At 42.9% G+C, this 24,448-nt stretch overlaps 1 protein-coding gene across 2 annotated transcripts in view; it reads left to right on the top strand.

Annotated features, from left to right (window-relative positions):
* Window positions 1–24,448, top strand: part of LOC110527955 (protein kinase C delta type) — a 38,444-nt gene that overhangs the window by 1,182 nt on the left and 12,814 nt on the right. For both annotated transcript variants that reach the window (XM_036983441.2, XM_036983439.2), the window contains exons 2-3: window positions 22,165–22,297; window positions 22,477–22,746. In XM_036983441.2, the coding sequence (XP_036839336.1) occupies window positions 22,189–22,297; window positions 22,477–22,746 (379 nt within the window). In that variant the 5' untranslated portion in view covers window positions 22,165–22,188. The remainder of the gene's footprint in view (window positions 1–22,164; window positions 22,298–22,476; window positions 22,747–24,448) is intronic.

Raw genomic sequence — 24,448 nt, 5'->3', positions numbered from 1 at the left:
GTCTGTGCTGCCTACTGAGAGGAAATTTGCAGAAAGATGGTAAACTAATTATTTTGGTGAGGTTGAATTCCTTGTACCCAGTGGTGTCTGGAGAAATTAAGATACTAAAATGTTTCCCAAACGTGCTGTATAAATAACAACCTTCGCCAGGCGAAGGAAAGGTGCCGTCACCTGAGTCAGAAATTCACAAGTTTCAGATTTTTATTTTTTTTCTTGACAACAACATTGGATGTTTTAAGTCCACAACAATGGGGTCTGGGAAAAGTCCACTTTTGAGGTCTGGGAAAAATCTAAGAAATTAGGATTTGTGAGTGTAGTTACCCTTTAATTCAAGTGGCAGCCACCTAGCACTGTTTGGTTAGCGGTGTTTCTGTAGTGTACATGAGATGGAGTTTGCAAAACAGATGGCCACTGGGTTGATGCAAGGTATCATGATATTATTCTACCAGGTAGGCATAGGCTACTTTGTAGCTAGTTAACGTTTAATTGAGAAGGTTTCTGGGAAAGCCTTTCCATCTACAGGTCAAAAGACAGCACGGCCTATCATTAGCATCACTATATTTTCCCTGTTCCTTAATTGTTTGAAACCTGGATGTTTTACTTTATATTATGAGGCATGTCTTACTGTCATATCTGCTATGCTCTTTTAGTGAGAGATGTAACGACAATATTTGAAAACGGTGATTAGTAAAGCCAATGAGAGCTCGCCAGAGGAGAAGCCAGTGAGATGATGATGTTGTATCGCGTCACCCAGAATGTGTAGACTCTCGAGCAGGAGCAATGACTGCTACTAGTATGCGTTTGTAATTTGTGCCATAGTGTCAAATCGTTACAGCTCTGACAAACTCTTTACACACAATGTTATTCAATTCCAAATGTGTTGGCTAGATATTTAAACTCTGCGAGACAGCGTGGGTTCCAGAATCGTCAAGGCCCCGTGAAGAATGTTGTGGTGTGTGACCCTCCCCCCTGTCTGCGCCACATCATTTAGAGAGTACAGGAAAGAAGTTCCTCCTTTGCTGTCTTATCTGTTAGCCTTCGTTGATACCTAACCTGACCGTTTTTGTACTTGACCATACTACTTCATTGCCTTGCCAATGACTTGTTTGGCAAGACAACAAGTCGACTAAGGCAGAAACAGTGTGTCACCCAGGCTACATATTTTGTCAGATACAGTTTTTCATTATCTCTTTGACAGGCCACAATAGCACATTAAAGGTAATCCTATACACAGTAGGAGACAGGAGAGGTGTGTCTGCTTGCTACTACCTTTGTGACAGCTGCTCAGTGAAGAGCTCCCAAACAAGGAAGCACAACAAATATGGCCAGCTACCCTCTATGGATCTGCTAGAGCACAATGTGTGAGCTTGTACATGTGATTTATAAGTAGGTTTAATTGACTCTGCTTTGATTCTCTCTCTCAAATTGTTAAGCTGCGGCTAAAGACTACTAATAACACTCTACACTAGCATATCCAATAAGGCAAACTCTTTTTAAGAGGGTGAGTCATCTTTTTGAAGCGCAACTGTCTTTTTGTCCTTAATCTCTGGAAGGAGAGAGATGGTGGTAGAGCAGAGGTTCCTAAACTTTTTTCATGTAAAAAAGTGATACAATCAACGGGCAATGTTAACTTTTTTAATTGAGACTATGACAGTCTATTAGTAATCCGTTGGCCAGTACTTTTGACTATTTCAATCTGAAGGAAGTATGGTATGAAGTGACTGAAATGCATCAGAAAGGTATTGGGAAGTTCAGAAGATCATTCAGGCAATCATTTTGTGTGATCTTCTGTGTGGAAAAGGACATAATCATTTAATGACGATCTTTTCCCCCCCACTCTGATTTAGTTAGTGTCTGGTCTTGTCCACCTTTTTATAATGAGTCGTGCGCAGCTTGTGGGCATTGTATGACAGACTGTGTGTTTTATAATCCTGTTTGCCACCCTAACACAGACCTTTTGTTGTCTGCTCTGTTGTGGTTTAGGCTACATGACGATGATGTATTATTTATTCATTTTGACCAGAACTGCTCCCAGGCATGGCTCTCAGCACATCACACACAGTGAGAGTGAGTGGAAGAGAAACACGGGTAATTGGGCTGAATCTACAACACGCTCCCATACTCCATTATTTATCCCAGCAGTTAGAGAGGTGATGAGTTAGCTTCTTTTTTTTCTTTTTACACGTTCTGCTACTTATAGTGACACTCTCGAAACACGTTCTCACTGTCACCCACCTTGGATGACAGCAGTCTAGTAGCACCCAATGTTGCCTTCTTACATCATTTAGCATCTTTCTCAGCACCATGCTTGTCTCCATCCCACCCTGTGGTGTATTGTTTGTCGGTCTACCTCAGTCCCCACTGTGCTCTCTGTTGTCTGGCCATTGCACGAGGCTGTCTGCGGCTTGTGGTAATCAAGACCGTGTCGACTGTGAGCAAAGCAGAAATGGATACCTTAATGCAGAGAGAGAGGCGCCTACACGACCACACGCACTAATGAGCAGCATTCCTGTTATACTGAGTGTGAATGAGCAGGTTTAAGGCATGCAGCAGGAACTAGATTTTAATATTTTTTTACATTAAATGCATTATGTGGGTGGAATGCTGTAACAACACAGAATAGAACAAATAATACAAGTCCCATGATGGTAGTGACTTCCCATTACTACTTATTTTATTAACCATTTATTCCCATTCATTTCCTTTTAATAAAATATTAATTTTATTTGACTTTATTTCATTATAAATAATCTACTACCTATGCTGTCTGACAAAATCAAAATTTGAGTAGTTATTTCAAGTAAATAAGGCATACTTTTATCAATCACTTAGATAATGTATTTTCAGGTAGAGATACCTCGCAAGTGACTGCTTTCTATCCCTCTCGTGCGTTCTCTCTTCTCTGTTAACGGGGTCTCCGTGTCCGCTCAACACAGGTCGGACGTGCAATGGATTATGGTCATTGTAGTTAGTTTAGCACTGGAAATGTGGTAATTATGTAGAATGTTGGCTTGTTGGAAACTTCAACTCCCTACTACATAGCACAGCTTGATCTGATTTATCTCTTCAGAAACGGAGCATCGAGTTCAGAGGGGAAAAAAACAGAATGAAATGTAATTCAAATAATTGAACCTACGTTGGTCAATTAGTTGTTTAAAAACCCAAAAATTACCATTTGAACCCATAGCCACAGGCAAAAGGCTTAAGGCCGTCGCTCAAAAATTATAATGGCAACAATTTAGTGTAACCCTTTATGTATTACAAGGACATTGTGTAAGTGTTTGTATTGATTTGAGAGTCTGGTAAGTACGATGGGGAAAGTGAATGCGAAAGCACTCCATGACCACAGACACGCTGCTCTGACCTTGAACTTGTTATTCCACCCCCTCTCCCTCTGACTTTCTCTGTCTGTCTGGTTGGAATGTCTCATTGACCTGTGTGTGTTGGTGTCTGCCCATGTGCGCTCTAGGCTGTGTCTGCTGTCATGACCTCTGTCAGTGTGTGTGTGGTGTAGGTAGAGTGATGCATTATCATCTGATGGACCGGAAAGGAAGGTTTTCATTTACTCAGTATAGTCTCTACTGTAGAATTACAAACTTCCTCACACTCAAAGTTATAAGGGGTGTTAAAGTGATATGCAAAACTGTGGAAATGGGTTTACATATTATATTACAGTGTGTTGTAAGACAGGTCCAGATAGAATCAAAAGCCCAAAATGCTAGTAACACTATCAAATCTAGTCCAATCAAATCATCTTAATACTTTCTTGCCACAGCAGTAGTCACCATTAAAGAGAGCATGTCATGGTAGTTTTTATTTATTTTGTTTGTCAAAGCTTAGGTGAAAGTGGAACACATTAGGGAATGGTCATATTCCAAGTTGATCACAAACGTGTCCTTAAATATTCACTAATCATTGTAACCCCCTCCTCAAATGCCTTGTTTGGGCGGAGGAGCTCAATAGTTTAGTGTCGTAGGTGCAATTGTGCATGAGTATGGCTGTGAAATTGCAGATTAAGGCCCCATCAAAATATGCTGACAAGGTACAAATCTGTCGTTCTGCCCCTGAACAGGCAGTTAACCCACTGTTCCTAGGCCGTCATTGAAAATAAGAATTTGTTCTTAACTGACTTGCCTAGTAAAATAAAGGTAAAATTAAATGTTGATGTAGCCTATACCTTGTTTGTGGTGAACCGTACGACTGTAACAGGAGCAAACATAACCTTTTGCAAAGTAAATCTTATTTTTTGCGACTTGACTACACACGGGCTTTAGAAGAGATAATGGGACCTGTCACGCTGAGTGATGGGTTTTCAAAAGCAGAATGTGGCTCCTGTCGCAATTTTCTACTCATATTAAAGTATATACAGTGCTTTCGGGAAAGTATTCAGAACCCTTGACATTTTCCACGTTTTGTTACATTACAGCCTTATTCTAAAATGGATTAAATTGTTTGTTTCCCTCATCAATCTACACACAATATCCCATAATGACAGCAAAAACACATTTTTAGAAATGTTAACAAATGTATAAAAAAATTCTAAATAAATATAAAATGTACATAAGTATGCAGACCCTCTACTCAGTACTTTGTTGAAGTACCTCCTTTGGCAGCAATTACAGCCTCAAGTTTTTGGGGTATGACGCTAAGTTTGGCACATCTGTATTTGGGGAGTTTCTCACATTCCTCTCTGCAGATCCTCTCAACGTCTGTCAGGTTGGATGGGGAGTGTCGCTACACAGCTATTTTTAGGTCTCTCAAAAGATGTTCGGGTTCAAATCCGGGCTCTGGCTGGGCCACTCAAGGACATTCAGAGACTTGTCCCGAAGCCTCTCCTGCGTTGTCTTGGCTGTGTGCTTAGGGTCGCTGTCCTATTGGAAGGTGAACCTCCTGAAAACTCTGGAGCAGGTTTTCATCAAGTATCTCTCTGTACTTTGCTCCGTTCAACTTGCCCTCGATCCTGACTAGTCTCCCAGTCCCTGCAGCTGAAAAACATCTCCATAACATGATGCTGGTATCACAATGCTTCAGTCATTTTTAAAATATTTTTTACATTTAACCTTTATTTAACTAGACAAGTCAGTTAAGAACAAATTCTTATTTACAATGAAGGCCTACCCCGGCCAAACCTGGACGACGCTGGGCCAATTGTGTGCCGCCCTATTGGAATCCCAATCACAGCCGGATGTGATACAGCCTGGATTCGAACCAGGGACTGTAGGGATGCCTCTTGCACTGAGATGCAGTGCCTTAGACCGCTGCGCCTCTCGGGAGCCCAACCACCCTAGGGATGGTTCCATCAGACCAGAGAATCTTGTTTCTCATGGTCAGAGTCTAAGCAGGCTGTCATGTGCCTTTTTACTGAGGAGTGGCTTCCGTCTGGCCACTCTACCATAAAGGCCTGAGTGGTGGAATGCTGCAGAGATGGTTGTCCTTCTGGAAGGTTCTCCCACCTCCACAGAGGAACTCTGGACCTGACCAAGGCCCTTCTCCCCCGGTTTCTCAGTTTGGCTAGCGGCCAGCTCTGAGAAGAGTCTTGGTGGTTCCTAACTGCTTCCATTTAAAATGATGGAAGTCACTGTGTTCTTGGGGACCCTTAATGCTGAAAAAAAATTGGTACCCTTCCACATATGTGTCTCGACACAATCCTGTCTCGGCTCTCTATGGACAATACTTATGTAAATAAAGTATTTCTGTTTATTTCTAATAGATTTGGGGGGAAAAAAACGTTTTTGCTTTGTAATTATGGGGTATTGTGTGTAGATTGATGAGGGGGAAAAAATATTTAAACCATTTTAGTATAAGGCTGTAACGTAACAAAATGTGATTAAGTCAAGGGGTCTGAATACATTCTGAATGCAATATACATAAATGTGCCAATGACATAAAAATAATTTCTGTTTTGTGAGGGAAAGTGCAAATTCTAGAGTTAGAATGAAAATATGTGTCGCAGCTGTCTCAAACGCCAGAAGTACCAAAAGACTGTCTGTTCAGGAAAGCACTGAGAGTCTGGTGAGACGAGGCCTATTCAGGGACCCAGAGACAGATGACCGCCCGCCAGATATAGGAATTCAACTGCTACAAGCATCGTTTTTGGTGCAACCTCGACTAGAAGTGACAACTAAAGTGATCACAGTTTTTGGGTGGAATGGTCCGTTTTAATTGTTTCATTAGTCCGTTGTTGACGTTGTCCCAAAATGTTTTGCTTTGTCAGCAATCAAGTTTTCAAAATATGTAACTTTCAAAATACAGAAATCATCCCAGCATGATGTATTTTGCATCATATGATGCAGAGGTATATGTCTTCAACATAGTCAGCCCAGAGAAATACCAAAGTATTTGATGCAAGAACTGCAAACACCATGTGCGCCTCACAAAATACCTCATCCAACATCCAGGGGTCCATGTCCAGTTTGACATGGCACAGAAAGACAGCAGGACCGTTGCAGAGCAGACAGACCTCATGCAGTGATTTGATGAAGACTGTTAGCTGAAGCCAGAGTCTGGAAAGCACTCAACCTCAAGTAGATCTGAGACATCAACCATATAGTGTGTGTGCTTCTTGATCAGAAGGTGTTTGCTTTGACACCTGGAAGGTGCTACCCAAGCTTCCAGAACTTTCAAATAAATCTGTTGCACAAATTGAACTACGAGGAACTAGTGTGGTGGATCAGCAACCACAAACTGAACTTACACCGGGAGAAGAAGAAATGGTCCGCTCGTTTGGCATGCGGACAAGAGGCACACACGTTGACAGTTGATTTCAGCTGTAGTGCTGAGACTCTAGAATGGAATTATTTTTGTAAACATTTTTTATTTTACCTTTTATTTAACCAGGTAGGCAAGTTGAGAACAAGTTCTCATTTACAATTGCGACCTGGCCAAGATAAAGCAAAGCAGTTTGACAGATACAACGACACAGAGTTACACATGGAGTAAAACAAACATACAGTCAATAATACAGTATAAACAAGTCTATATACAATGTGAGCAAATGAGGTGAGAAGGGAGGTAAAGGCAAAAAAGGCCATGGTGGCAAGGTAAATACAATATAGCAAGTAAAACACTGGAATGGTAGTTTTGCAATGGAAGAATGTGCAAAGTAGAAATAAAAATAATGGGGTGCAAAGGAGCAAAATAAATAAATAAATTAAATACAGTTGGGAAAGAGGTAGTTGTTTGGGCTAAATTATAGGTGGGCTATGTACAGGTGCAGTAATCTGTGAGCTGCTCTGACAGTTGGTGCTTAAAGCTAGTGAGGGAGATAAGTGTTTCCAGTTTCAGAGATTTTTGTAGTTCGTTCCAGTCATTGGCAGCAGAGAACTGGAAAGAGAGGCGGCCAAAGAAAGAATTGGTTTTGGGGGTGACTAGAGAGATATACCCGCTGGAGCGTGTGCTACAGGTGGGAGATGCTATGGTGACCAGCGAGCTGAGATAAGGGGGGACTTTACCTAGCAGGGTCTTGTAGATGACATGGAGCCAGTGGGTTTGGCGACGAGTATGAAGCGAGGGCCAGCCAACGAGAGCGTACAGGTCGCAATGGTGGGTAGTATATGGGGCTTTGGTGACAAAACGGATTGCACTGTGATAGACTGCATCCAATTTGTTGAGTAGGGTATTGGAGGCTATTTTGTAAATGACATCGCCAAAGTCGAGGATTGGTAGGATGGTCAGTTTTACAAGGGTATGTTTGGCAGCATGAGTGAAGGATGCTTTGTTGCGAAATAGGAAGCCAATTCTAGATTTAACTTTGGATTGGAGATGTTTGATATGGGTCTGGAAGGAGAGTTTACAGTCTAACCAGACACCTAAGTATTTGTAGTTGTCCACGTATTCTAAGTCAGAGCCGTCCAGAGTAGTGATGTTGGACAGGCGGGTAGGTGCAGGTAGCGATCGGTTGAAGAGCATGCATTTAGTTTTACTTGTATTTAGGAGCAATTGGAGGCCACGGAAGGAGAGTTGTATGGCATTGAAGCTTGCCTGGAGGGTTGTTAACACAGTGTCCAAAGAAGGGCCGGAAGTATACAGAATGGTGTCGTCTGCGTAGAGGTGGATCAGAGACTCACCAGCAGCAAGAGCGACCTCATTGATGTATACAGAGAAGAGAGTCGGTCCAAGAATTTAACCCTGTGGCACCCCCATAGAGACTGCCGGAGGTCCGGACAACAGACCCTCCGATTTGACACACTGAACTCTATCAGAGAAGTAGTTGGTGAACCAGGCGAGGCAATCGTTTGAGAAACCAAGGCTGTTGAGTCTGCCGATGAGGATGTGGTGATTGACAGAGTCGAAAGCCTTGGCCAGATCAATGAATACGGCTGCACAGTAATGTTTCTTATCGATGGCGGTTAAGATATCGTTTAGGACCTTGAGCGTGGCTGAGGTGCACCCATGACCAGCTCTGAAACCAGATTGCATAGCAGAGAAGGTATGGTGAGATTCGAAATGGTCGGTAATCTGTTTGTTGACTTGGCTTTCAAAGACCTTAGAAAGGCATGGTAGGATAGATATAGGTCTGTAGCAGTTTGGGTCAAGAGTGTACCCCCCTTTTGAAGAGGGGGATGACCGCAGCTGCTTTCCAATCTTTGGGAATCTCAGACGACACGAAAGAGAGGTTGAACAGGCTAGTAATAGGGGTGGCAACAATTTCGGCAGATAATTTTAGAAAGAAAGGGTCCAGATTGTCTAGCCCGGCTGATTTGTAGGGGTCCAGATTTTGCAGCTCTTTCAGAACATCAGCTGAATGGATTTGGGAGAAGGAGAAATGGGGAAGGCTTGGGCGAGTTGCTGTTGGGGGTGCAGTGCTGTTGACAGGGGTAGGAGTAGCCAGGTGGAAAGCATGGCCAGCAGTAGAAAAATGCTTATTGAAATGTTCAATTATGGTGGATTTATCAGTGGTGACAGTGTTTCCTATCTTCAGTGCAGTGGGCAGCTGGGAGGAGGTGTTCTTATTCTCCATGGACTTTACAGTGTCCCAGAACTTTTTTGAGTTAGTGTTGCAAGAAGCAAATTTCTGCCTGAAAAAGCTAGCCTTGGCTTTTCTAACTGCCTGTGTATAATGGTTTCTAGCTTCCCTGAACAGCTGCATATCACGGGGGCTGTTCGATGCTAATGCAGAACGCCATAGGATGTTTTTGTGTTGGTTAAGGGCAGTCAGGTCTGGGGAGAACCAAGGGCTATATCTGTTCCTGGTTCTAAATTTCTTGAATGGGGCATGTTTATTTAAGATGGTTAGGAAGGCATTTAAAAAAAATATCCAGGCATCCTCTACTGACGGGATGAGGTCAATATCCTTCCAGGATACCCCGGCCAGGTCGATTAGAAAGGCCTGCTCGCTGAAGTGTTTCAGGGAGCGTTTTACAGTGATGAGAGGAGGTCGTTTGACCGCTGACCCATTACGGATGCAGGCAATGAGGCAGTGATCGCTGAGATCTTGGTTGAAGACAGCAGAGGTGTATTTAGAGGGGAAGTTGGTTAGGATGATATCTATGAGGGTGCCCGTGTTTAAGGCTTTGGGGAGGTACCTGGTAGGTTCATTGATAATTTGTGTGAGATTGAGGGCATCAAGTTTAGATTGTAGGATGGCTGGGGTGTTAAGCATGTTCCAGTTTAGGTCGCCTAGCAGCACGAGCTCTGAAGATAGATGGGGGGCAATCAGTTCACATATGGTGTCCAGAGCACAGCTGGGGGCAGAGGGTGGTCTATAGCAGGCGGCAACTGTGAGAGACTTGTTTTTAGAGAGGTGGATTTTTAAAAGTAGAAGTTCAAATTGTTTGGGAACAGACCTGGATAGCCTGCAGAGCTCTGTCCTACTATCTTTGCAGTAGATTGCAACACCGCCCCCTTTGGCAGTTCTATCTTGTCTGAAAATGTTGTAGTTTGGAATTAAAATGTCTGAATTTTTGGTGGTCTTCCTAAGCCAGGATTCAGACACAGCTAGAACATCCGGGTTGGCAGAGTGTGCTAAAGCAGTGAATAGAACAAACTTAGGGAGGAGGCTTCTAATGTTAACATGCATGAAACCAAGGCTATTACGGTTACAGAAGTCGTCAAAAGAGAGCGCCTGGGGAATAGTGGTGGAATAGAGTGGAGCTAGGCACTGCAGGGCCTGGATTTGCCTCTACATCGCCAGAGGAACATAGGAGGAGTAGAATAAGGGTGCGGCTAAAAGCAATAAGAATTGGTCGTCTAGAACATCTGGAACAGAGAGTAAAAGGAGGTTTCTGGGGGCGATAAAATAGCATCAAGGTATAATGTACAGACAAAGGTAAGGTAGGATGTGAATACAGTGGAGGTAAACCTAGGTATTGAGTGATGAAGAGAGAGATATTGTCTCTAGAAACATCATTGAAACCAGGAGATGTCATTGCATGTGTGGGTGGTGGAACTAATAGGTTGGATAAGGTATAGTGAGCAGGACTAGAGGCTCTACAGTGAAATAAGCCAATAAACACTAACCAGAACAGCAATGGACAAGACATATTGACATTAAGGAGAGGCATGCTTAGTCGAGTGATCAAAAGGGTCCAGTGAGTGGAGAGGTTGGTTGAGGGTCACGGCGATTTAGACAGCTAGCCAGGCCATCGGTAGCAAGCTAGCATAGGATGGAGGTCTGTTGTTAGCCACCTCTTGCGTTCGGTCAGTAGATTAGTGAGGTTCCGTGTGGTAGAGGGGATTAATCCAAATCACACAACAACAACAAAAATAAGAACAATAGATATAGTTATAGAGGCCCGAGAAGAAAACATAATAATAATAAAAATAAATAAATTGTCCGATTGTCTATTCAGATAGCAGCCGGTAAGACAGAATCTAGAAATGATCTTCAATTCCACAGAGAAGTAATGTAAGAAAGAGGAAATAAGACGTAGTACTGAAACCAATGACGATGTAGACTCACAAAACACATATTTACTTTTACAACGTTACATTCTTTGTTGTGTAATTATTTGAATAGAACATATTCTGTGTTCCTTTTCTTTACTGTTTATTTTGGTCATTATTTTTTTACTTACAATTTGATGTACTGTTAACATTGTTCCTGTTGTTGCTGTCTGAAACTGTATATCGGTATATGTTTTATGGGCTGTGATGTGTACACTGCAAAAGCAGTAACACAACTGCTATAGCCTTTTCACAATTCTCTAGGCCAACACTGGGGGGGGAAGCCCACACGTTTTCTGTTTTGAAAGTTGTGTAGTACACTTTATTTGTTTCATCCAGAAATGGCAACTACAAGTTAATTTACAATAGAGTCATAACATCCACTGAACATGGATGTTTCCAAATCTGGATTTTATTGGTCAAGTGAAAAGCAAAAGATTAAAAAAATAACTTTATGAACAGGTAACTATGGGTGACAGGTCACATCTTGGCCCACTCTATACTTTAAATCAGTGGTTCCCAACCGGGGGTACTTGGCTTATCCACAGGGGGTACAGTGGATTCATGAGACCATAGGCTTACTGGTAAAATGCACATCATTCAGTTAGTGGTACAGTAACCAAAAAAGGTTGGGAACCACTGCTTTAGATAAATGAGTATTAGAACAAATCTTTAAGCTAAATTATTTATTTACAGTGTGTGTATGGCATACATTCTACTCTTCCATACAGCTCAATGGTAAAAGGGCCTGTTTCCACAACAATAATATCTTAGACTACATACTGTAAGGCTTTTGAAGTGTTAAGCAGATGAGACAATGCCTACAGTATTAATCCAAAGCCCTAAGTTGTCATAAATCATCATCACTCAAGTGTTCATCATCCTCCAAAACCTCAGTGGTGATAGACAGTAAGGCTATTGCATGTCTCATTTCAGTAATGGGCAGAGCACATCATTTTTTCCTCATTTCAGAAAATTAAAAGAATTGCGCCCAGAAAGTTGACAATTCTGTCACAGGTACCCTCATTGGCTGATGTGCAATAAACAGAGACACTCCCATGAACACCTGATGCTCCCGATACTCAACTAGTCTAAAAGGCCAGTTTTATTGCTTCTTTAATCAGAACAACATTTTTCAGCTGTGCTAACATAATTGGAAAAAGGTTTTCTAATGATCAATGAACCTTTTTAAAATGATGAACTTGGATTAGCTAACACAACATGCCATTGGAACACAGGAGTGATGGTTGCTGATAATGGGCCTCAGTACGTCTATGTAGATATTCCATTAAAAATCTGCGGGTTCCAGCTACAATAGTCATTTACAACATTAACAATGTCTGCACTGTATTTCTGATCCATTTGATGTTATTTTAATGGACAAAAAATTTACATACACATGGCATGCCCCCCACCCCACATAGCTGCAACCATATCCACTCACCACTCCCTCTCTCACCACATAGCCATACCTCCACACCCCCCCCCCCCCCCCCCCCCCTCCCCCCAAATCACCATTGAACCATTGTGTGGACCTCATCGACAGCCAATCCAATGAGACGCTCGTGGAACAATGACGTTTGAAGTAGGCCTCACCATTTCTCTGAGCCAATTAAAGTTTCCGGAGTCCAGAAGACAATTGTGTATTCACCCTTGGCAATTTTCTTACACAGGTCAAAGTGAGAAGAAGGGTATGTGCCTGCTATTCCTTCAGAATACAAACCTGATCGTTGATTATTGTGAAACTACTATTACCATCCATTTATCCACTTTCAATAAATCACAGACTGTTGGCCACACTTGATACACTACACTTTTACCATAGCCTGTAGGTAAACTCACCAACATGTCTCTTTTCTTTGAGAGTGTTCAAGCAGAAGAGGGAGGGTTCTTGAAATGTAACAGCCAATCAAAATCTTGCATCTGGGAGCCAGTGGACCATTCAATACAGAATTCTCCAAACAACAATGTGATTTTGGAGGCATGGCAAAATGAGACTATCCCCCACCCTACCTAATTTATGCTTGCTCTAGTTGTGTGTAAGGACATATGGTTATCTTGCACAAGCAGCTGCCATATAGTTTAACCATATTAACACAAAGAGATGACGTATTAACAGACATAGAGTAGTAAATTACACTGACGCCCTTTTTTTCCAAAGTCAAAATGGCAATTTCAGTCACAATGAGCAATAACTTCAGTAGAAAACATTATTCTTTGAGTTGACACACACAGTAGCTATTATCTAATCCAGGCTGACGTAGGTTCAGGTTCATTATTGCGTGGAGGCTGTTAGCTTAACTGTAATTGCTAGGGCTGGGCCTGGCCCTGCTCAATAGACCCTCCTTGTCCTCTGGTTGGAGACGTTTCTCTCTCTCACATCTCAGGTTCCAGTCACTCTGGCCATCTAGGTCTAAGTAGAACTTTGTCAACAGCACAGAGAGCCTTTTACCGTTCAGAGGACACAGTCTTCGCTGCTCAGTCTTGGAGTCAGAGTGACAAAATGCTGTTTGAACTGAATTGAGCTTGGCCTGGAATAGCCTGGGTTCTAATCTCATAATCCTGGTGCTAGAGGAATCCCACTGCTTGGGAAATGGTTTGTGTAAGATTGATTCTTAACATTGTGCACCAGCTGTGTTTGTCATATTTCCCGGGTGAGTGAACATTTGGTTGTGGTGGGGCCTGTGTACTCTACACACTCACTGTGAACTCAGACAGATTGACGGATCCATATTCTGTTGTTGAACAGAGAATTCACATCAAGGCACTTTGATTAATGGACAGGCCAACACAGACCCTGAGCCAGCCCAGCAGCAGACAGTGTCCAGTATGAGAGAGAGCGTGTTTGGTAGAGCGATGAAAAAGAAGATGAGACTGTTTATTCGTCTACAGTAAACAGACCATCAGGTCAGCTGTTTGGGTCCACCCATTTTGTCCTAAAACAGCCTGCTGTATGTGTGGTCAGAGAGGTTTCCCACAAATCTTAGCATGGCATCCACAGGGTATGATTGGAGAACCAGGAAAACCTGTCACATCTGTAAAATTAGAACAGCAAGGGGTTTGAACAGGTGTATAAACATTTGGTTTTGAATAATAAAATGTACAATGCAGCCATTTCTATCTCAATATCACAATTTCTGGGTAACAATGAATGACTTTACTGTTTTAAATTATTTCATAGCAAAATGCAATTTCTCAAGCAAGAATTTTGCTCGGACAGTCTGGGAGTGGTCTGAGAGAGGGGCCTAATTGGAGGAGCCTAATGGGAGGGATGTGTAACCTTAACTAGATGTTATTGGCAGAGAGCAGGGCTAACTCTCTTTTGTTATTGGTTTATTAAATTATATGTCCAAAAACCTCACCCAGCCAAACAAGCTGAAATTTCAGCCGGTGTTTTCAAACAGCTCTTACACTAAAGGGGCATTATCATACTGTTCACCATTTCACAGTATTTTTCCAACCTCATATTGTGGACATATATATAAAACACAAAACTCCACATTTTAACTGACCTGCCCCTTTAAAGCAGGTCTTTCCGCCCACCTAGTCCCACCTTTCACCTGTATCTGTATAATAAGAGCAGAACACTAAGTCTTTGATTTAGGGTGTTTTTCAAAGAAGCTCCAATGGTATTTGCAGAGTGGAAGGTTGGTGCTCAGTGGGTGAGAGGGCTGTTTACAGTAACTGGAGAGAGTGGAAGTTTGGTGCTCAGTGGGTGAGAGGGCTGTTTACAGTAAGTGGAGAGAGTGGAAGGTTGGTGCTCAGTGGGTGAGAGGGCTGTTTACAGTAAATGGAGAGAGTGGAAGGTTGGTGCTCATGGATGAGAGGGCTGTTTACAGTAAGTGGAGAGAGTGGAAGGTTGGTGCTCAGTTGGTGAGAGGGCTGTTTACAGTAAATGGAGAGAGTGGACAGTTGGTGCTCAGTGGGTGAGAGGGCTGTTTACAGTAAATGGAGAGAGTGGAAGGTTGGTGCTCAGTGGGTGAGAGGGCTGTTTACAGTAAATGGAGAGAGTGGAAGGTTGGTGCTCAGTGGGTGAGAGGGCTGTTTACAGTAAATGGAGAGAGTGGAAGGTTGGTGCTCAGTGGGTGAGAGGGATGTTTACAGTAAGTGGAGAGAGTGGAAGGTTGGTGCTCAGTGGGTGAGAGGGCTGTTTACAGTAAGTGGAGAGAGTGGAAGGTTGGTGCTCAGTGGGTGAGAGGGCTGTTTACAGTAAATGGAGAGAGGGAGGGGTTGTCCAGACTGTTTTCACAGTCTTGCTTTGACCACCAGATGACAGTTATGATAAGAGAATAGTTAGGAGCTGAACATGACAGTATGCCAGTGGAGGGGAGGACAGTAGCAGGTGACCCAACTGGTTTGTCATAGGGATGTGCACTGTTATTCACATTTTTGAACGAACGTTAGTATTCAAATAGTTTTGTTAGTATTAATTTTTGCGAGCTAAAAAAATATATAGGCCTATTTTGACCTGATTTTAACCCTGAAAAGTATATTTCTAAATGAAATTAAAATATGCTTGTGACATTGGTACATACAAGGATTTACCATGAAATTTCAAATAATACATTTAAGAAAATGTAAAACTTTTCAATGTCTTTTTTATGATGTGCGTTGTGCCCCCATAAAAAGACATGTAGCCTTCACACGTGTAGCTTGTTGTTTTGTTTGGCCAGTCAAAGTGGCAAAGAGAGGCTCAATGTGTATGTAGCAAGTGGAGTGAGAGTTCACTAATGCAATATAACATTTAGCGAAATGAGAAGGAGTAGTCTACAACGAGCTGTTCTTTTAACGGAATGGGGTTGGGGAGAAAGTGCAGCATGTGGCCTCAAGCTACTCTTAGCTGTAGCAGAGTTGTCTGCTTGCCCCGTATAACCTCCGCAGCTGCAGCAATATAGTGCCAGCCTCTCCCTCACGCAGCAGTGCTCAGGCTAAAAACTACAGTACCAGTCAAAAGCTTGGACACACCTACTCATTCAAGGGTTTTTCTTTATTTTGACTATTTTCTACGTTGTCAACACTATGAAATAACACATTGGAATCATGTAGTAATAAGCAAAAAAGTGTTAAACAAATCAAAATATATTTGAGATTCTTCAAAGTAGTCGCCCTTTGCCTTGTTGACAGCTTTGGTAACAGAATGACACATTTTAGTCACTGTGAACTCTCATTATCCTCCCTCCTCATGAAGGACAACATTTGAAAATATCTTAAAGATATGTGGGGTTTTGGTAACAGAAAGACAAGACACTAGGTAATATTTCTTCAATTTACAGAAGGCAAATCATTTCTGCTAATCTAAATATAAATGTTGATAGTTGGCAGGGTTCTTCAACATTATTGTGCTTTAATGTATTTCTAATACTTTTTAAATACTTTTTCTGCAAGATGTTTCCTAAAACCTCTTTTCCATTTGTGTTCCATCTAAGCTTAGTCCTAATTTTTAGGATGGAAAATGGTTGAAACATTTTACATGTGGAAATTCCCTCAGCTGTTCACCTTTATAAACCTAGTCATCTGTATTCTCCTGGAACTCCTTATCAGCCTCAACTCATATATTTTTATTTGACATTTTATTTAACTAGGCAAGTCGGTAAATAACAAATTCTTATTTTCAAATGCGGCCTAGGAACAGGGGCAGAACGACAGATTTTTACCTTGTCAGCTCGGGGATTTGATCTTGCAACCTTTCAGTCACTAGTCCAACACTCTAACCACTAGGCTACCTGCCGCCCCAAATATGGCATCCACAGTAGAGGGAAACGGCGCCCCACAGACATTGTAATTGTTATTGGGTTTTCTTTGTTTTCAGTAAATGTTTTGTTAATGTAATATCGCAAATGGACGTGGCAGTTTCACCATGAAGGATTCCAGCTTTAAAGGGAATTTTCACAATTTTTCAACATCAAATTCATTATCTCCAGCCACCCTCCTAACATCAACATGTAAAAGTTGCAGGTACATGTATCTGTGCTTTTGTAGTCTAAAAGATGGAAGATAAGTGTTTCAGTGGACATCAGCCGGTGACATTGATAACATCTGGTGTGCATCATGTGACTTTAACCAACTATGAGCAGGCAAAGATTACTTTACTCATCCATGTATGTAGGTAGCAGCCAGGAGTCAACAGCTACTGAAACACTGCATGATGACATGATGGAAACGCAGTCATTGCCATTGCCCCTGTCCCATACTGTAGATAGCAGATCAGCTGAACGTAATGATGATTGAGCCAAACAGAAGCTCCCAGTCTAAACCTGCCAGTCCTGCTTGGGCAGAGCCCTGTGCTTAGTGCTGAGGCCACTGCCTCCCTCTCTAATGACATCTCTCTTGAATGCCAACCTTTCTACGAATGTACACTGGTCTGTGTTGTTCCACTGAATATTCCTTCCCTCAAGATATATACATTGAGAACACCTTCCTAATATTGAGTTGCACCCCCCTTTTTGCCCTAAGAACAGCCTCAATTTGTCGGGGCATGGACTTTAAAAGGTGTCAAGCTTTCCACAGGGATGCTGGCCAATGTTGACTCCAATACTTCCCATGGATGAGTCAAGTTGGCTTGGTGTCCTATGGGTGGTAGACCATTCTTGATACACACAGGAAACTGTTGAGTGTGAAAAACCCAGCAGCGTTGCAGTTCTTGATACAGTCAAACCGGTGCACCTGGCACCTACTACCATACCCCGTTTAAATGCACTTACATCTTTTGTCTTGCCCATTCACCCGCTGAATAGCACACATACACAATCCATATCTGAATTGTCTCAATGATTAAAAATCCGTCCTTAACCTGTCTCCTCCCCTTCATCTATACTGATTTGAAGTCGATTTAAGTGACATCAATAAGGGATCATCACTTTCACCTGGGTTCACCTAGTCAGTCTGTCATGGAAAGAGCAGGTGTTCTTAATGTTCTGTACACTCAGTGTATATTAACACGTACTGTACCTAAATGCGATATTTTAGTTTTATATTTATGGTTACTCTGGCCCTTTAATTTCAGCACAACAGCTAAATAGTTACTTGAGTGCCTAATCTAAATGGCACAGTTGAGGCCCTCTGGCTCCAAGTCATATTCCCTAAAGAAAACACACACACAGAGAAACCTATTCTACCCACAGCCTCTTCAAGTGGACGTCTCTGTGACTCCACTCTCGAGAGGTCTGAAGACTGTATATGTCGCTAATGTTTGATTTTCACTCCTGTCCACTAGCCTGGCTTTCAGTATGCTGCCCACCTCCGCTGTTTCCCTCCGTCTCTCTTTCCTCTCTCCTGTTATTTTTGCACACTCCCTCCCCGGCTGCTTGTGCACACTTTTTCCAGACTCTCTGGGGAGACAACAGATCTCTTTTACAACGTTGTGTGCAAATGGCTGCCAGTCTACAAGAGAGCGCAAATGTATTTACTATGTCTATGGTATATATCAATGTTATGCAATGTACTGTAGCTGTTTCAGACCGCTGGCATCCAGTCTTTAGTTGCTTTTGGGCTTATTTCCAAGTCGACTCCAAAGTCTACTTCCGGAAGCAGGGATTCCCAATTTCCCATGCAACCATATCTTTTGTGTTTATCTGCATGGGTAGCGCGTGGGCGGAGGAAGACAGTGGGAGAGTTTCACTCACAGCTGTTTCAGCCCTCTTGACCTCAGGCTATTAGGCTCGGGTGATATACTGTATACCGGGGTATTTCAAAATACCCGATGGTATGATTTTCAATACATGCTGTGTCACTGCTTATAACTATAAGAAATCTAAGCAGTGTCAAATAACTTGTATCCAGCTCAGGGCTCCAGCTATGCATTTGGTTTGCTAACTTGCTAGCTAAGTGGTTAGATGTCAAGCTTCTTGGTTACAGCCGATGCATTCAATCCCCTCCTGGCTCAAGATCCCCGCTGCCTATCATGTTTTGGGTGCACATTTGGTAATACTGTATACCCTGGTATGGTACAGAAACGGTATGAAAATCGGGATATCACCCAACCCTACTAACTACTATCCCTCAATGGGATCAGATTCACAGTTCACTTTAAGTCCCGGAGAGGGAGGGAGTGAGAGCAGTACCATTAGTTAACCTAATGAAACCAGAACCTGTTCTGACTTCAGACATGTACAATACCAGTAACTGTGAGCTGAATGCTCCTCAATGCCACAAGGTGTTCCAGTCTATATGACTAACCCAGATAATGACTGACATGCAATAATGTAAAAATGAGCATGAACACAAAGCAGTGTCTGAATTATTTATCTCTTTACACACAAGGACACGTGTACCACTACATTGGCAGTACATACTGTATGTTATGTTGCAGAGAAGTTAAAGGATAAGACCATATCATATCCTTAGCTAATACCACACTGTGCCAACACACAACGCTTTGATAAGAACAGCCACAGGACTTCTGAGTGGCTGGAGTCACGAGATGTCACATTAGTTTGGTTACGGGGGAGTAGTACTTCACTGAAATCACTACTTGTTAATCCACATGAGTATTGCCACAAACACTGAAAAGAGGGAAGTGGAGTAGCTACAACACAAAGCTCACAAGAAAACGGCTGTGTGGAAATTCTTGAGGGAATTCTGTAGGATTTCATGGCTGCTTGGGGAATTATGATGTAGGCTAATGCCGCCTCCCTCTTTGGCATGCTAACGTTAGCTCTGTGACGAACTGTAGCTCTGCTGTTCAAATGTTTCGTTCTGAAGAAGCCTTTCTTATGTAAGAAGGTAGTTCACCATTCACTCACTTACCATTAGCCTTAGTGGAGAGGGGGAAATGGATACAGCTGCATGTTATTTTTGACGATATATCGTATAGTTTTGACGATCTCGCAATATTATTTTTTGCGCTAGTTGTCTGCACCCTCTTATCTTTTTTTAATTGGGGTGGGGGGAAATCTACACTTTCAGCAGTTTTCTCATGGCTCTCTCTTGTCCCTCTGCAGCAGACAGGATGAGCAATATATTTGGGTAATGTAAACCAGGAGCTGGCGCACACACAGAGAAATGTATTTAGTTTAGAGGTGCTGACTAACAGTGAATAAAATGTAAGCTATAAAAATAAAGAGTCGCATACTCATATATGGAGTACCAGTCAAAAGTTTGGGCACACCTACTCAGTCAAGGGTTTTTCTTTATTTTGACTATTTTCTACATTGTAGAATAATAGTGAAGACATTGACTATGAACTAACACATATGGGAACATGTAGTAACCAAAAAAAGTGTTACACAAATCCAATATTTTAGATTCTTCAAAGTAGCCACCCTTTCCCTTCATGACAGCTTTGCACACTCTTGGCATTCTCTCAACCAGCTTCATGAGGAATGATTTTCCAACAGTCTTGAAGGAGTTCCCACATATGCTAAGCACTTGTTGGCTGCTTTTCCTTCACTCTGCGGTCCAACTCATCCCAAACATCTCAATTGGGTTGAGGTCAGGTGATTGTGGAGACCTGGTCATCTGATGCAGCACTCCATCACTCTCCATCTTGGTCAAATAGCCCTTACACAGCAAATGTTGGGTCATTGTCCTTTTGAAAAACAAATGATAGTCCCATTAAGCACAAACCAGATGGGATGGTGTATCGCTGCAGAATGCTGTGGTAGCCATGCCGGTTAAGTGTGAATTCTAGAATTCTAAATAAAATCACAAAGCACCATCACACCTCCTCTTCCTCCATGCTTCACGGTGGGAAACACACATGCGGCAATCATCCGTTCACCTACTCTGTGTCTCACAAAGACACAGCGTTTGGAACCAAAAATCTCACATTTTGACTCATCAGACTGAAGGACAGATTTCCACCGGTCTAATGTCCATTGCTTGTGTTTCTTGGCCCTAGCAAGTCTCTTCTTATTATTGGTGTCCTTTTTAGTAGTGGTTTCTTTGCAACAATTTGACCATGAAATTCCTGATTTTACACAGTCTGTTGGAAAAAGCATTCCAGGTGAAGCTGGTGGCGAGAATGCCAAGAGTGTCCAAAGCTGTTATCAAGGCAAAGGGTGGCTGGCTCCTTTGAAGAATCTAAAATAAAATATATTTTGATTTGTTTAACACTTTTTTTGTTGGTTACTACATGATTCCATATGTGTTATCGTAGTTTTGATGTCTTCAATATTATTCTACAATGTAGAAAATAGTACAAATAAAGAAAAACCCTTGACTGAGTAGGTGTGTCCTAACCATTGACTCGTACTGTATATAGTGTGCAACTCTCTTTATTTTTATAGAGCAATTTATTTGGAACATTGAAATCTCAATATATAGACAATCGTGCAAATTGCAATACATATTGTATCGGCACCTATCGTGATAGTATTATATCATGAGGTCCCTGACAATTCCCAGCCCTAATTAAACCTGTTGGGTTATGAAAGACATTGATTCCCCGAAATGACATGTAGGAACAAAAGGTGTCCTAATCCGGGAAACTGCTGTCACCTTTTCAAATTGTTGGTAGCAGTAAGCTGATGAGTGGGCAGTCTTACTGGACTTGCCAGTTCACATTTATCTAGCCAACGTCATGGATCCTTTGACAGTGAGTGCAGCCTTCATGAAAAAATGTGGTTTGTTTAGCTTTGAAGCTGTATGGGAAACATTGTCAGGCCTTTTGTGGTCTGTAAGATTGTGGAGTCCACAATCAGCATGCTGGCCACAATCTTTTGTGTTGCTGTGCTCTTTCCTCTATGCTCCTGGTCTCCGCTTTGGTAGAGGTTTTAGTCACTATATCGTCAAAACCGACCTCGTCCTTTCTGGGTTTCGATAAGGTTTTTGCAGGTGTAGGGATTTGGTTGGCCCTATGACCCAGGGAAGGACCCCTATGACTACATCTCAAAGGCGTGTCTAAGTCGGCCAACAAAAAACTATTGGCGGAGGGAAAGGAAAAGCCGGCGGACCAAATTTAGAGCACTCTCCCTCTCTGTGACTTAATGTGGCGTGTGTTTCTGATCCCAATGATTTTCTGTCTGATTCTTTCTTCTTCTCCCGCTGTCTTATATTGCTCTCTCTCTCCAACTCTCTCACATAGTCCCTGGGACAGGAGAGGAATTTCTTCTTCTTCTGAGTCTTTCACAATGGTCTCTCTCCCCTCCGATGTCACAATGTAGGGTGTTATTTTAGCATGGTACGTGACAGTGGGTACCTTCCACTTCCTCTGTATTTCCTGTCTCTTTGGTGGACCACAGCTGTGCCTTTCGTGTTTTTAGGATATGTGTTGAGTGTTTGTTTGTGCTGTGCAGCCTTATGTCTTTCATAATTGTAACCCTGTCTGTGTCTGTTTTACAGGAGGCTGCTGACTGAGTGGTCACCATGGAGCCCTTCCTGCGCATCGCCTTTAATGCGTTTGATGTGGGGGTCCTGCCCCCCCTGACTAACGATCCCTTCTGTGCCATTAAGATGAAGGAGTCCCTCAGCACTGGTCAGTAGCACTACCCATAGAGTACTACCAAACTGTATATACACACACCTCTCACTCTCACCTTTTTCTCTCTCTCCCTGCCTTTCACATGTACACAACCACACTTTGTGACAAGCACATGTGTAATCTGTATGTAGTAGTGTAACTCATCTCCCTCTCTCTCTCCTCTCGCTCTCCAGAGCGAGGGAAGACCCTGGTCCAGAGGAAACCCACTATGTACCCAGCCTGGAAGTCCTGTTTCGACGCCCACATCTGCGAGGGCCGTGTCCTGCAGGTGATTCTGATGAAGACCACAGAGGAACCATTGGCCGAGGCCACGGTGGGCGTGTCCGTGCTGGCCGAGCGCTGTAAGAAGGGCAATGGCTGTGCTGAATTCTGGGTAGACCTGCAGCCTTCTGGGAAGGTTCAAATGGCCATCCAGTTCTTTACGCAGGACACAGACACAGCAGGTAGTAGCCCAAACATACATGCTCTCAATGTGACACTTACTGTATATCTCTCTGTCTCTCTCTGTACTCTCTAGCACTCATAAACACTGGTTAGACAGTAAACAGTGGCCTCTAATGGTATATGGATAATCGTGCTGGAGGGGATGGCCGCCATTTTACGGGCTCCTGAACAATAGTTAAACATTTTTATTATTATAATTATTTCATTATATCTTGTCTCATTGCTGCAACTTCCCAACTGGCTCGGGAGGCGAAGGTTGAGTTATGTGTCTTCCGAAACATGACCCACCAAGCTGCGCTTCTTAACACCCATCCGTTTAACGCGGAAGCCAGCCGCACCAATGTGTGGGAGGAAATAGTCTTTCAACTGACGACCATGGTCAGCCTGCAGGCACCCGGCTCTCCACAGGGAGTCGCTAGAGCGCAGTAAGCCAAGTAAACCCCCCCCCCCCCCCGGCCAAACCCTCCCTAACCCGGACAACACTGGGCCAACAGTGCGCCGCCCTATGGGACTCCCAATCACCGTCTGTAGTGACGCCTCTAGCACTGCGCCACTCAAAGCTAGTCATACTCAAAGCTGCTCCTGATCAATTGTGCTATTTTGTGTGTTTTTCTTTTGCGCTGCTCCTAGCATGTTTCATATGATTGAAAAGAGCTTCTTGACATCAAAACAGAGATCAATAACCTCAATTTGGATAAGGACTTCTATTTCAACGAATCAGAGGGAAAGGACATAATGCTCATCCCAGAACGGGCCCAAATCCCCGTCACTCGGAGGCGGCGGCGCTATAGATAAGCTGTAGACCACACTATTTACCCAGAGAGTTTTATTTTTTTATAGTTGTCTATTTACCACCACAAACCGATGCTGGCACGGAAACTGCACTCAACGAGCTGTATAAGGCCATAAGCAAACAAGAAAATGCTTACCCTGGACCCACTCCAATTCACATACCGCCCCAACAGATCCACAGATGACGCAATCTCTATTGCACTCCACACTGCCTTTTACCAACCTGGACAAAAGCAACACTTAGAATGTGGTTCATTGACTACAGCTCAGCATTCAACACCATAGTGCCCTCCAAGCGCATCACTAAGATAAGGATCCTGGGATTAAACACCTCCCTCTGTAATTGGATATTGGACTTTCTGACGGGACGCCCCCAGGTGGTGATGGTAGGCAACAGCGGTAGGCTTGACTGGCTGCATCACCGCAAGGCTCTACAGAGTGTAGTGCGTATACCTCAGTACATCACTGGGGCCGAGCTCTCTGCCATCCAGGATCTCTATACCAGGTGGTGTCAGAGGAAGGCCCTACAAATTGTCAAAGACTCCAGCCACCCAACTTAGTCTGTTCTCTCTGCGACCGCACGGCAAGTGGTCCTGGGGTGCCAAGTCGAGGACCAAAAGGCTCCTGAACAGCTTCTACCCCAAAGCCAATAAACTGCTGAACACTTAATCTGCTTTTCACCCCCTACCTACATATTAGCTCAATCACTCACCCAACTCCCTCAAACTCTAGTACACTGACTCAATAGGTACTCCTTACATATAGCCTCGTTATTGTTATTTTATTATGTTAATATTTTATTTCTATACATTTGTTAATTTTCTTACATTGCAACTGCATTGTTGGAAAAGGGCTCGTAAGTAAGCATTTCATGGTAAAGTCTGCACTTGTTGTATTCGGCGCATGTGA

The sequence above is a fragment of the Oncorhynchus mykiss genome, chromosome 7, assembly GCF_057628025.1.
Source record: "Oncorhynchus mykiss isolate SJ-2025 chromosome 7, ASM5762802v1, whole genome shotgun sequence".
Lineage (NCBI taxonomy): Eukaryota > Metazoa > Chordata > Actinopteri > Salmoniformes > Salmonidae > Oncorhynchus > Oncorhynchus mykiss.
The sequence above is the reverse complement of the archived record's forward strand: the minus strand, read 5'-3'. Positions and strand labels throughout refer to the sequence as shown.